General features: G+C 39.2%; 1 protein-coding gene across 2 annotated transcripts in view; it reads right to left on the bottom strand.

Moving 5' to 3' along the window:
• The window catches only part of LOC124113975 (receptor-type tyrosine-protein phosphatase alpha-like), a 51451-nt gene that overhangs the window by 17132 nt on the left and 19450 nt on the right, over positions 1–14869 (bottom strand). The window contains exons 3-7 of one of the 2 annotated variants that reach the window (XM_048400473.1): positions 7764–7991; positions 3005–3145; positions 1757–1903; positions 1273–1422; positions 358–504 (exon numbers count right to left, since the gene is read on the bottom strand). In XM_048400473.1, coding sequence (XP_048256430.1) covers positions 358–504; positions 1273–1422; positions 1757–1903; positions 3005–3145; positions 7764–7991 — 813 coding nt within the window. The remainder of the gene's footprint in view (positions 1–357; positions 505–1272; positions 1423–1756; positions 1904–3004; positions 3146–7763; positions 7992–14869) is intronic. The other variant, XM_048400474.1, reaches the window with a different exon arrangement.

The following is a 14869-nucleotide window of genomic DNA, read 5'->3' as shown; positions in this document are numbered from 1 at the left end:
AAATGGGAAAGAAGTGTCGCCTACAACATGCAGTGACATTTATGTATGAAGAGTGTTTACTCTTGTAAAGACTTCTAGCTTCCACATATTTGACCATCCAGTTATCAAAATGTCATTAAAAGTAAGGATTAAGAACCGAAAATTGCATCCTTACACGGATTGTCACTCATTTTGGAAAATAACTGTTTGTACCGTCCTTGAATTACTTGATATCATATGTTACTTGAATATCACCTGAAAACAGCATTTTTAGACCTCGGGAATATTCAAATATTCACGAATGTCGTTCCCATATGAAATAAGGCAATTATGAAATACATTACGTTAACTCAATCAATCGCAAGGGAATAAACATACGTTGCATACAGTCCTTTCCCTTGTAACCACTTTCACAGCCATCAGAACACACCCCAGTCGTGTGATTACATGTGTCAGATGGTGTCTTACAGTGACGGCTGCGGCAGGACTTGCTGCATCCTTCTCCATAACTCCCATGATCACAGGCTGAAATTAATGATTATCTAATTTATGTGCTTCAGGCTACATTTTATATTCTGATAGACAGCATGTATACACCATTTGCATATTCATAAGCTTTATGTCAATCACAAACAAATAAAAATATAAAAACATAGTCATATTTCTTGCTGCAAACGCAAAATTTAAAGTTGCCCTAAAATCGCTTGTTTTTGACTTTGGATGACTGTATAGAAATGACAATGAAACGAAATAAATATATGTTGTGATGTTGTTGTCTTTTGTGAAGATCAATAATATTAATTTCTTAACTTGAGTCCATGTTGTGAAACAGAAATATGTCCCCAAACTCGTTGAAAGCTGTCACAAGGACTCCCGTGCATCCAGCTCAAGAAGCAATTCTATGTCAGACGTCGTCGTCCTTTGACAATACCAATAGCGTTATCTACTTTCCTGATTAAATTAACTGTCACAGATGTATATTAGACAAAGAATCATATGTACGAAATCTAGCGTAACCCTTCCATTTACTAACATAGATGACAGGTACTATTTATTTAGATAAAAGCGTCCAGTTACAATGGTAACAATGAGTACCGCACTGTGTGCACTGTGTGGTTTCACCTTATTTCATAGCCTTTGTCTGCTGTACATGTACGAGAACTAATGGTTGGAGACACAAAAGACGTCTTACATCTGTACAAAATATGTGTTTGCTGCTCGATCATCTCTTATGTAAATGCAGTTGAAAATGTGTCATTTGACAATCATTAACAAATGGTGAAATGTACAAACCTTTGGAGCAGTCTGTCTCTGTCCACCCATCTTCACACCCAGCACTACACTGTCCGGTGTATATGTCGCATGAATAGGAGGGTGTCTTACAATGTCGGGAACTGCATTCACTGGCACAGTTAGGGCCGTACGTCCTCCCTAAGTTACATGCTGAATAGGGTATAAGTAAAACCTATTATAAAAAGTGTACAGATAACCTATGAGAAAGTTCTTATAGCCGCAGTGTGGAACATCCAGTGTAGGTAGGACGCATCAAATCCGTACTGTAACTTACATCCTTAACACAAAGTGTCCTTTTTGGAAAATAACCGTTACTGTAATATTTTGCAGATGATTTTCATTTTCATTCATCGCCTATCAATGACTTCCGTAACGGAATGTTCAAATAATTAATACATTAAATTAGTAACCATATTAAAGACGGCTTATATGAAATGCACTATAATGTGAATGCGTTAAAAATAGAAAAACGAAATAAACATACACTGCAAACAGTCATCTCCCATGGAACCACTAGCGCAGCCATAAGGACACACCCCAGTGATGTGATTACATGTGACAGATGGTGTCTTACAGTGACGGCTGCGGCAGGACTTGCTGCACCCTTCTCCATATCTCCCAGAATCACAGGCTGAAATTAATGATCAGCTAACTTCTGCTCTTCATGTATAATCGGTGTTTTTTTAACATCTTATCCTAAAAAGAATGAAAAATGTTTTTCATGGCTGTAAGCCAAAGCTCTGTCGCAGGACGGTGTACTGATTGGTATGAAGATGCAAGAACTATAGCAGGATATACTTATAGTTTATAGTCCTATGTCTCTAAATAATATCAATGTGAAACTTCAATAACAAAAGCTACCACATACAAATGTCTCAGATACATATTTAAAAACCTAATTATGCTATTTAATAAGATAATATTTAGCCCAAACAAGGATAGTTATATATTCCTGGAGATATTGATTTATCATGTTGTTTTGATTAGTGTGAGTTGTTTTAATATAGCACATCATATAGTACAGCAAGTACATGCAACATGAAGTACATCTGTCCATCAGTCAAAATTGCTGCTGGTAACTAAGGTGTTCCGTGAATGTACACAAAGAAAATAGAAAGGAATTCAAAAACCCATACTCACGATGTGAAGCCAATTGTTGACAACAGAATAGCATATTTATATATATCACTTACCAAGAGACTCTGTGTATTACTTTCATGTGTGACCAGTGCAAACGTCCACATACAATATATCTAAAATCTGATATTGAAAACCGCTTCCAGAGTGGCCAAGCTGCCACCAAACTCTAATTTTGGTGTGTAGTATAGGCGTTTATTCATATTAATATGCCCCTGTCATACTGAAAAGAAGTACCTAGACATGACTTTTTGCAAAATGTGAATTATCTGTGATCAAGTTCTGAAAATATGAAACCCGATATTGATTTTAAACGAAATGAAAAGGAACAGTGTAAGTGTATATGCAATTTATATGGTGGTAATATAGAAAAACACAGGCACAGTCGCTGAATCAGTTAAATAAAAGCAATTGAAAAAAAACTTTTCTTAATAACAGCAACAAGAGCGTTTCCATCATAAGAAATCTCTTCTAAATGTCCCATTGTACGATTCCGACTACATCAAGTAGGGATCATAGCAGGTCTTCGAGAAATAGTAAGCGTATCCCGCCCAAGTGGTTGCACCCGTCATGGATCTGATGTGTTGACTATTACCTTGAAGACAGTCTGTTCCTTGATATCCAGCCGCACACCCACCGACACACTGTCCTTGTACGTCACAGCTGGAGTCCGACTTGCAGTGAAGTGCAGCACAACTTTGGTCACAGTTGCTTCCGTAATACCCAGAAGTGCATGCTGGTAAATGAGTGAAAAACTTCGGTTGAGCGCAGCTTTGAACAAATCAGTTATATCGCGGTGTGTCTGGTTGATGTGGGAGGGAGCCCTAAGTGATGTAGGTCTCAGACATTTACCACTTTCGTCGAGCCAGTGACCCAGGGTACGGTGCTGACAGACCTAGAAATGGCTGATGATACTGCCATAGTCAGTCGAAAGTCTTACAGATATGTTGACCACAATATATACCGTAGACTCTAATGCTGTGCTGTAACCGAAAACATAAAGTGGTTACTCTGAAGAACATAAAACAAGCCTCGTAATGTTTAGATCAAAACATTTGTGTGACGTCAGACAGACAATATGTTGCTACGGTCGAGAAGCACAAGGTTTTGCCACATATACATGTACGTTGAACGTGTGGCAGCCTGGAAGTCTACATGTTGTTATTCAAATATTGGTTTCTGCAATGATGTAATTGACTATTTAACTAAAATGATTACTAGAATTCTGTTATATTGTTTTGTCGAAAATGTTCCGTAAGCTGTCCACATGTCCATCTATACCCAAATGTTTGAAAGATTATTGGAAAATATCCTCAAAATTACGTCATTGATAGGTCTAGATGTTTTGCAATGATGGAAATCTTGTCAATTGCTTTCAAAATATGAATCGGACGAACACATTTTCCTGAGACATGCCTTATATTTATGTTTATTGTTTGACATGTTGTGATCATGACTTAAGACGAAATTAACTCAAAATCAAGACTTTTGTACATTAAATTTATTTATAAAAGTGTCTAAAAATAACTATTTGCAAAATGTCAGTATTCTAGAAATGTATTTAATGATCAGTGACGTTAACCTGCTATATATCCCAGTGAGTGAGTTTGGTGTACGTCACTTTGACTGTACGGCACTGTAACATTGACCAATAACCATGATCAGGATGAATCTGGGATTCGAACTCTCGGCCACAGGGTTCTGGCACGTTTAATTGACGCAACTTGGCACAGTAAGTTGTTAATAGCAGTGAATCAGTGACGGGAGTTCCAGCCCTTTCAATTACTACCACTGGAGCAAATTGGAATAAGTGTCCGAATTCAATCAGGCGCCTTCATTTTATTGGCTCAGTCATATAAAAGTTGATCACACTCTCCGTTTTAGGTTTTAGTTTTCCCTGTTGTTCTGAAGCAATAATGTGTTGAGGAATACTAGAATATAACTTCTCATTTCCTCATACCACAAATAATATGTATGTTTCCATCAATATTCAGACCATAAATGATAATAGTAATCACTTCATGATCATGTATAAAAAAAAGACTATGTGTGGCATTCGAATATTGGAGAAAAGGTGTAATGCTAAATAGGTTTAGGTTTTTAAATGTATGTTCTTTGACATTGGTCATTGATTACGTGTTTGCCTGAAATATTGGATTTAAGATTTTCGAAGTGCGGTTTACTTTGTTTGGGTATACGTTTCCAATGCCCTACTCCACTGAACCTGCCAGATAAAATGCTTCCAAACTTTCCACGTATAGTCTCCACACGGGATACAGCAAACCGGAGCCGTTTGTGGATATCTTTTTGTGGTTGTGGCTATATTAGATTTTAATTCTGATCGATTGTTTCTCATAAATTGTACAATATAAATCATATCGTGTAAGGGTCTTTGTAGAAACTGTTGAAATTTTGCAGGAAGTTTTGATGCACATTTTCTTGTTTCACATGTTTGGTTCTTAGTTGCATGTTAAAAGTAACAATGCTTTGCGGTCATATTTCGATTCAAGATTTTCAGAGTACTTTTACTGTTGGTTTTGGCACATGGCTTCAAATTCCTGCTCCTTTGTACCTAAGAGATTATGTGGTTCCAAACTATCTACGAATTGTTTCCATACTGAATACATCAAAGCAATGGAGCTCTTTTGGGATTTTGTCTTATGGTTGCGGCTATGTTATATTTTACGGGTTTTTTCTCATCCATTATACTTTTAAAATCTTTTCTTGTAAGGTTTTTCACTTAAACTGTTGAACATTGGAAGGACGTTTTGATGCCATGTGTTTCACATTTTTTTCAATCGTTGTTGCATGCCAAAAGCCATATTAGATTCAAGATTTTCAGAGAGGATTTTACTATCTTCAAAATCTTACTCCTCTGAAATTACTGGATACAATTCCTCCATCTTGTTTTAAGAACTGTCACCACACGTGATACATCACCCTATCAGGGCCGTTTGGGGATATATTTTTTCGTTGCGGCTCCATTAGAATTTAAACTTGTTCGATATTTTGTCATAAATTTTATTTTAAAACATATATATAGTAAGGTGCTTCCAATTTGTGGATTGAGGCACAGATGTCGGAGCTCTGGGAAGTTTTCTTCAATATATACTCAACAACAAAAGCTCTTGTGACACCAATATTTTAGTGTATTTTTCAAACAAGTAAAGTTTGGTTTTCAATATCGTAGTACATGTATGGAATCAAGTCACAAAAACGCAACTGCTACAGAAAAACATCTTCCATGAAAAAGTTGACTTTTATGCAAGCCCCATGCATTTCACTACCCAAGAAAGGGTATAAACACATGTGCGTTAACGGGATTCCATATGCATTGTTTAGCATCATGCTTACAACAACCACTCAGAAAAACAACAAAATTACGCAATTATACAACATTACGAAATGCCACGCCTATCCGAAAATGAGCGTCTGCGAGCAATTGGTATGCTTGAAGCAGGATCGTGTCAACGTGATGTTGCAAGACAATTTAACGTCCACAGAAACACCATGTGCTGTTTATGGCAACGTTGGCAACAGACGAATGCAGTCAGAGACCATCCTCGGAGAGGCAGGCCACGCGTAACCAATAAAATCGACAAGACAACTGGATTCGAACAACACACCTACGAAATTGATTCCAGCCAGCAACAGTGACTGCAAGTAGCATCCCTTGCCTTCGACGGATATCTTCACAAAACGTACGTCGCCGCCTCAGATGTGCAGGGATTGTCCCCAGAAGACCCGCCAGACGTCCCATTTTGACGGGAAACCACCTTCAAGCACGTCCACAGTGGTGCAAACAGCGTCTACGCTGGACGGCCATGCAGTGGGGACAAGTTCTATTCACTGACGAGTCTCGTTTTTACCTCAGCCACAGCGATGGACGGATTCGAGTGTACCGATGTCGAGGTGAACGTTACGTCAATCATTGTGTCAGTGGAGAAGATCGGTTCGGGGACGGCAGCGTTATGGTATGGGGTGGGATTACAGCAAGCTGATTACCCGTTTGATAGTGGCAGAGGGATATCTCAACGGACGAGATCATCGACCCTGTTGTTCTACCGTTTTTGCGTCGTCATGGCCCAGGCATTACTTTTCAACATGACAACGCCCGGCCTCATATTGCTCGACTTGTTCAGGATTCTCTTCAACAAAACAACGTGAATGTCAATTCCTGGCCGGCTCGCACCTCTGATCTCTCATAAATCGAGCACATGTGGGATCAGATGGATCGGCGCCTTCGACGTCAACCACGTGTTCCACGGACACTCCAGGAACTTCGAAACATGCTGCAGCAGATATGGACAGATATCCGACAGGACTTTGTGACGAAAATGTGTTGCTTGCATCGCAACCAGAGGTGGACACACTCGCTATTGATTTGTAAATTGACATTTTGGCATGTTCAGGATTTTTTATGAAATCGCGCATTTTCTGAAGTCAGTATGGCAAATTAAACCATTTGAACACTTACAGGAGTCGTTTATCTGTTGCAAACCGAAATTGTTTCAGATTTGGTAAAAAACATAACTTTGCAATAAATTTTATTCAATGTCACAGGAACTTTTGGGGTTCAGTATATATCTTTATGATCTACCAAACGGAAATATTATCGAACTATTGAGAGCGCGAATAGGAAACTTCAGAGAGTCTTGTGTGAAGTCAAGACGCCATGTTGGATCATAAACACCATCAGAGATTTGGTCGGACACAACATAACTGAAGTAAAGAATGGTGAGCACTGTAATTTTTCTTTTAGGTATTGCTGTAGTTTCTGCCAGGTCTGCTGCAATTTTCAATCACCATGTCAGGATATGTAAGCAGTTAACGTTTAGCACGGGCTTCCCGGGAAGATGTCTAACAACTTTGAAAAGGTAAACAACAACTTCCGATAAAGTATTATCAGTTAATCCTATGATGGATGTTTTTTGCAACACAACTGATCATTCCTCTCTTGCTGCGCTGCCACATTCATATTACATACCATGTAGTACTTTCACCACATCAGAACTGGATTTGGGATCTCTGATGACCTCATATTAAGTATATATACAGCATAAATACAGCAAATGGACGGGACCAAAAAACAGTTATATTCATCTGTTTGTTATAAGCGTGTTCGTAATCAACGTAGTTTACTGTATTTACAATGGCAGTTCGCAACAGAGTGGCAGTACAAAATTCAATGGCAGTTCAAGTACAATGACAGTACAGAATACAATAGAAGTGGCCAAAGCAAAATGTCTGTGATAATAATATTGTTGTGAAAACGTGATATTTGCTTACCTATACCTGTAAACACGTTAATTTAGGGTAAGCTGAAAGTGATCTGTCTTGATGTGTATACTTACTCCACACCTGTACCTCGACAAAGTCCAACACAGCACCCTGTCCATCATTATCAGTCTCTGTGTAGACAGTCAGGTAGCGCCAGGTTCTAGGACAGGTCACATTCAGTACGTCAGGGATGTCCGTACCGTTAGGACGTCCAGTAACTTCTTTACAGAGATGCCCTTCTTTTGGGTCCGATGAATTCGTAACAGAGGTGTAGAGTTGGACGCCATTACGACGTTTTTTGACTGAAAATATATGCACCTGTATTACATAAAATCTCATTGAATGTAGCGAGTATCCTATATTAAATGCCATTACATGGAAAACTTAAATCACTTGTATTTTCTTAACCTTCCTTCCATCGGAATGGAACAGAACCTGCCATACATGTGCCTATGAAGATATAATGAAACTGATTCAGATACATTTGGACTTTGATTTTTTTATTAAGTTGTACAATATTTCTTGAAGTTTAGTTCTCCTTGTATTTTGCATATATATTGGATAATGTTCAATCGAAGCATATGTGTACTGTTTTCATAATCTTGCTTAATAGTACAATATTTCTAACAAGACGATATTAAAATTTACAAATTTAACCAGCGACAAACACTGTTTTTTAAAGTTGTGATCCCAAATAGTAGCAGGCTGGGATTTTGGCCCACATTTTAATAACTGTTCGACGGTTGATATTCACAACACTACAGAAGTCACTAATGATTACATGACCAACAGGCAGGCATCAGTACATGATGGAAGGAGAGAAATTTACATGAGTTACCCTGATCAAATATATTGCTTCCATGTTTATTATTTTTCAAGTGAAAGACATTAGATGTTAGACCTGGGCATGGGTGTACCCTTCTATAATTCGTTTGTTTTCTTTTTGTGCAATATTCTCTGATAGCATGGTTTGTACATTGGAATGTTTAACCTTGAAAATCAGTGTAAATCTCATCTTAAATTCGTAAAATTCACTAAATGTACATATCTCACTAGTTTCCCTTAATACATTATTACTGATTATTGCACTTTTTTGTAATGCAGATTTTTTTCCCCCATTTTACAGTTATTATTACACCAAAAATATTATCTTGTTAGCTAAATATCTCCTTGTACCTTTTCATTCCATTTATTCAAATATAGGGCCTATGCTTTCAGTACATCACCCCAAAACATGTTTTACGTATTATGAATTATATGTTTTGTAATATATGATTTATCTTATTTTGATAATATTGCGTATCCATAAAGTCTAACCCATAAAAAACAACTTCATTTGATTTTTGCCATTTTGCTGTCTTGAACCAAACAGTTTTCGTTTTGTCTGTTAAATACTTTTTGTATATTATGCTTCCAAGTTAGTGATGTCTCTCGGGCTCAAAATGACCAAAAACCAAGAGGACTCTTTCGTTCCTTCATATTTGCTGGATTTACCTGAGCGTAAATGACATAACCTTCTCAATGAAGCAAAGCCGCAATTGTAACGTCAGATGACAACAACCGACCAGTGGATTCACGCAAGCCTTCCCACATTCCCAGGGACGATACTTGCTACATGTAACTTTTCTGGGCATGCGCGGAACCGCATTATGCGGCATGTCGCAGATATGTTGGCCTAATGAACAAGACTATGTAACTGGATTCCCAAGTAAACATCAATCAATTGTATATAGATATACAGTGCAGTATCGACAGTGTTGAAGACTTTGGCAATTTATAACGTTCTGTGTGTTGTTGTAAAGACAATATGAGTAACAAATAAAAACAAATTGATATATTTTAGTGATGTAATTATTTTTGCATGTAAGCTACAGACTATAAGACCCATGCTTGCCGTAAAAGGCGACTATGCTTGTCGTAAAATGCGACTAATGGGATCGGGTGGTCGGGCTCGCTGCCTTGGTCAGTGCATGTCATCCATCCCAACAGCGTGGATCGATGCTCATGATATTAATGACTGGATTGTCTGGTCCAGATTCGATTATTTACAGACCGCCGTAATATAGCTGGAATATTGCTTAGTGCGGCGTTAAACAACAAACCAACCAACTATAGCCAGTTTTTGCATTGAAGGCCAATTCATTTCTGAATATCGTATATAACCTACATGTGTTTATTTCTACAAATGGACAGGGTGATCCATCCAGACAATATATAATTATCAGTTCAAGTTTCCATTCTTGTCACTAGAACCAATTTTGAAATGAATTCTAAATGTAATACCTACTTCATCGACATTTTTAATTACGTCACAGTTTGCATTGACGGTCAATATAACGACTTCGAAAAGATGCCTGTATTGTTACTTTAATCGTCATAAACCCGTAGTACAAAAAGGGTAAAAAACCTGTACATGTCAGCACTTGAGTTATGGTGATAAGACCTTTGAGTAGGCGAAGAAACCACTGATTTCAAACACGTGCCATTTCCGGAAGTATGAAAAAAAAGGTAAGAAAAGATAACTCTAATTGACTTAGATAGAAAGAGAAGCGTCCGTAAAATATTGCCTCGTAGGGGCAAGACACTCCCCTTCTGATTTCGCATGGAAATCACACACAATTGAAATGTCACATATCTTGCAGACACAAGTGGAATTAAAACAAACGAACAAGGTTCACAACTGGGCGGTTGTAAGTCACACACTTATCGTTCTTGTACACACGAATCGCGGCTTTGCGGACAAGGTTATCTTGTCCAGGAAACACTGATTCCACAACACCAAGAGGCCACTCATTCCTTGCACAATTGTCTTTCACAAGAACAACATCCCCTTCTTGCAGGTTAGGCTGGGAAATCTTCCATTTCGACCTGGTTTGAAGACTCTGCAAGTAGTCAAGTCTCGATCTTCGCCAAAACTCTTCTGCAAGTGTCTGGACATACATCCACTGAGACTTGCATATATTTTTTACATCTAGAGACAGATCAAAGTTTGGGGGTTGCCGGTTTTTTGAGTCAATAACATTGCAGGTGATAAGATCATCGGCTGATCAGGGTCAGTCGAGATGGATGTGATAGGTCGAGCATTGATGATTGCCGTCACTTCAGCCATTAGGGTCGAGAGTACTTCATGGGTTAACCGTTTTGTGTTCAGGAGCATACCATTCTCCGAGAAGTCCCAATCATTCGCTCCCATACACCTCCCATGTGAGATGAGTGAGGGGTGTTTAACAACCAAACCACACCATTGTTGTACAGGAAGTCTTGCACAGGCCCATCTTCTACATTAAATGCAGTGACATTAAGGGATTCAATAGCACCAATGAAATTTGTTCCCCTATCAGAACGGAATTGCTTGACTTCCCCTCTTAAGGCAATAAACCTTCTGAGACAGTTTATGAATGAGGAGCTTGTCATTTCTTCAATGAGGTCAATGTGTACTGCACGTATCATTAGGCAGGTAAACAATATCGCCAATCGTTTGCTGTTTGCACTACCACCTCTTGTACGACGAGTCAAAATTTCCCATGGTCTGAAAGCGTCAACACCAAAATAAGTGAATGGTGGTCATGGCACCAAGCGGTCTGGAGGCAAATCTGACATCATTTGAGTTTCTGGTTTTCGTCTGAGCGGATTGCACGTGACACACTTGCTGATAAGAGATGACACCAGTCTTTTTGCCCCAATAATCCAGTAACCTGCCGATTTCAGAGCACCTTCCGTCAGATGTCTTCCTTGATGTCTAACCCTGCTATGGTAGTGGTGTACAAAAAGTTTTGCAACATGGTTTCCCTTTGGAATGATAACGGGATTAATCTCACAAGCCGTTAGTTTGCTGTTCTTCAGTATTCCTCCTACCCTAAGAACGCCTTGTTCATCTAAAGCAGGTGAGAGGGGCAAGATTGAGCTTTTCCTCGGAAGTGGCTTCTGGTTTCGCAGACACATGATCTCCTCAGATTAAGCTTCCCTTTGGACTACTTTGACAATGAAGACCTCTGCATCCTTAAATCCTTCTACATTTCTGAAGTCTTTACACTGGTGCCAACCTTCACATGAACTGTTAGTTTTGGCGAAGGATTTTGCAATGTGTTTCAGATGTGAGATTGTCTTTACCAATCTGTACTCCATCCCACACCCAGACCTGCGACCCTCAAACCCGAATCAGCGCCCTTCATAGGAAAAGCCTCCCACATCATCAGCCGCCTCCTCAAACAGCAAGCCAAGATCGACACCCACTTCACCAGCTCCAACTCCCTCAACACCCTGTTAAGAGCCAACGGCAGGAACAAATCTAAACCCCAAGAGCCTAAAGGTGTAGTCTACAAAATTGACTGCAACTGTGGACAATCTTACATGGGTGAAACTTCCCGCCCAATCAACACCAGAATCAAAGAGCATAAAACCTCCACCATCAAATCCGACAGCAAATCAGCCATCTCGGACCATACAAGCAACTGTCCCAATCACATCATCAACTGGGACAACGTCCAAATCCTCGCCAACAACCTCCATGATTTCACTAAAAGAAAACTAACAGAAGCAGTCCACATTCGCCGCCACAAGCCATCAATCAACAGAGATCAAAGCTATTTCATCCCACCCGCCTACTATGAACGCATCAAACAATAATCACTTATCCTGTTTACTGGCTTCATGACCTTATTGGCTTCCAGCTGTGTGTTTTCTGTCCATCGTGTTGTGACAGCATCATCCCTTTGTTGTCACACCTACCAATGTTATCCGACTCATGTATACTATTGTTGTTACTGTTAATCCTCTACTGTTAATCCTCCACAAACTATATATATTCTGCACTATGTCCCCCATTCAGTCTTGCTTGACAACGGTATAAGGATCTTTACCGAAACGTCGCTTTTCACAGTATTAAAGAAGTTGTTATCCATAAAAAATTGTGTCTATCTTGTAATAGAACTTCCACTTGAATGAAGGCTTTTGCTTCGCACAGAAGCTGATTCTATCCTGTCAGTGTTTGTAAAACTTGTAATTCTAGCATTAATGTCCTTCAGTGCCATCTGCACCTTATTCAAGAGTGAATCTGCAATGTTTTGATGTGTAGCCTGTATTTGTGGACTTTCTTCAGTGCCAGTTCGTTGTAAATATGCAAAGAATTCCAAATATGTTTCCTCATACTTCCCGTATTGACAGTCAATATTTGCACGCACACTGGTTAATTGTCCTAAATCATCATGTGTTGAGCGTGAACAGGCACTCTCTGTTTGCCTTGCTGGATTTGAAAGTTTGTTGACATAATTTTGTACGTTTTCTTGATATAGTTCGTAACCTAGCTCCGTTAAACGTCTAGATCCTTTACGTGATGCCATAGTGTAATACTCACGCACAATTCTTGGAAGAATAATATATAAATGGATCTTACGTCTCGTGGTCATCGGAGCGCTGTGCCTCATATACGAGAGTGGCGATGCATGTTTTTTACTATTATGACTTCGAAACGATGCCTGTATTGTTACTTTAATCGTCATAAACCCGTAGTACAAAAAGGGTAAAAAAAACTGTACATGTCAGCACTTGAGTTATGGTGATAATACCTTTGAGTAGGCGTAGAAACCACTGATTTCAAACACATGCCTTTTCCGGAAGTATTGTAAAAAAGGTAAGAAAAGATAACTCTAATTGACTTAGATAGAAAGAGAAGCGTCCGTAAAATATTGCCTCGTAGGGGCAAGACAGTCAAGCAGCATACACATATTACAATGTACTCTCTTTAGACAACTCAACAGGAAATGCGTTAGTAATTTTTCAATCTGATGTTACACGATATACTGCTTTTCTTATAGGCGTAAGGTCGGTCACATGACTGGGAACTTGACGTTCATAAGTGTATGAGTGAGTAAGCATTGTTTTACACCGCTTTTAGCACTATCCAAGCATAATCGCGGCAGAGGACACAAGAAATGGGCTCCACACATTGTACCCCTGCGGGGAATCGAACCCGGGTCTTCGGAGTGACGAGCGAACGCTTTAATCCACTAGGCTAATTTGACGACACGACACGACACAATTTGACGTTCTTGCGTTTTTCACGAGACCGTATTATAGAATGATGTAAAATCTGACGGAGGACAACGTACACATTCCTGTTGGAACCCCTGGGAATTCCCTGTCTGGAATACATACAGAAGCGTTGTTTCCGATCATTTAGACCCTTTAATATTGAACTCCGCGTTTTAGCATACATCGAGAGACGTCACAAGGATAGACAGCGGGATCGTTCACCAATATCCTCGCTACGATCCATCATTGTGACTAAAACGAACTATCGTAGTATCGACTCGATCCGTGTATAAACAGTGACTGCCTACAGTCATCTATGAATTTCCCTCAGTATCTATTTGACACATCTTTATAATCAACTTTCTATGATCTGCACGTTGATCAATTCTGAACAGATGTAACCACCACAGGTTCAGCTTGGGAGATCTCTCCCGTAAAGTTTATCGTGTCGGCCATTTTGACGTCTTGTTTTTTATGTACATGTATTACGACGCGCTGTCATTCTGAGTTACTGAGGTAGACCTTTCTCATCCAATTATAATATTATTATTGTCGTTGAAAACAAACTACAGAATATGTTCCTGTAGGACAAGTTGAGAATACATACTCTCTCGTCATCTTGTTTTAGGAACTATTTTATTCCGCGATAGAGCAGGTCTTTGTATTGGCTGTCAGTGTAAACATGATGTCACACGAACTAAATACAATTGTGTATATAGCTGAACCTACATTCTTCGAGGTAAATACGGCCAGGCCCTCGCTCCGTGTAGGTTCATGATCCAGGGAACACACACAAAGTGACCGTCAATTCTTATTTTCAGCCCCAGCGTGTATCATTTTAAGATAACGGTGTGTTTGCCATGTGAACTTGTGGATAGGATAAGCTAAGAAAGGGACTTTTTGTATGTTTAATTCACCCAAGGAAGGAATAAGTGAATCATAACGTTACGATCACTAATGAGATGTCCAGGGTCTATGCTGTATTTACGGTTATACGGAGCAATAGAATCTCGTAAATTAATTAACTATGACAATGCTTCCGAAACTTAACAACGATCACGCATGGACAGTCCGCGGTGTTTCATTTTGTGCAAACTGTTTGAGTTAAATTGTCCAAGGCAACATCTTTTTGCAAAACTCAACTCGTTAA

Source organism: Haliotis rufescens, unplaced genomic scaffold, assembly GCF_023055435.1.
Source record: "Haliotis rufescens isolate VD_foot unplaced genomic scaffold, xgHalRufe1.0.p SCAF_2, whole genome shotgun sequence".
NCBI lineage: Eukaryota > Metazoa > Mollusca > Gastropoda > Lepetellida > Haliotidae > Haliotis > Haliotis rufescens.
The sequence above is the reverse complement of the archived record's forward strand: the minus strand, read 5'-3'. Positions and strand labels throughout refer to the sequence as shown.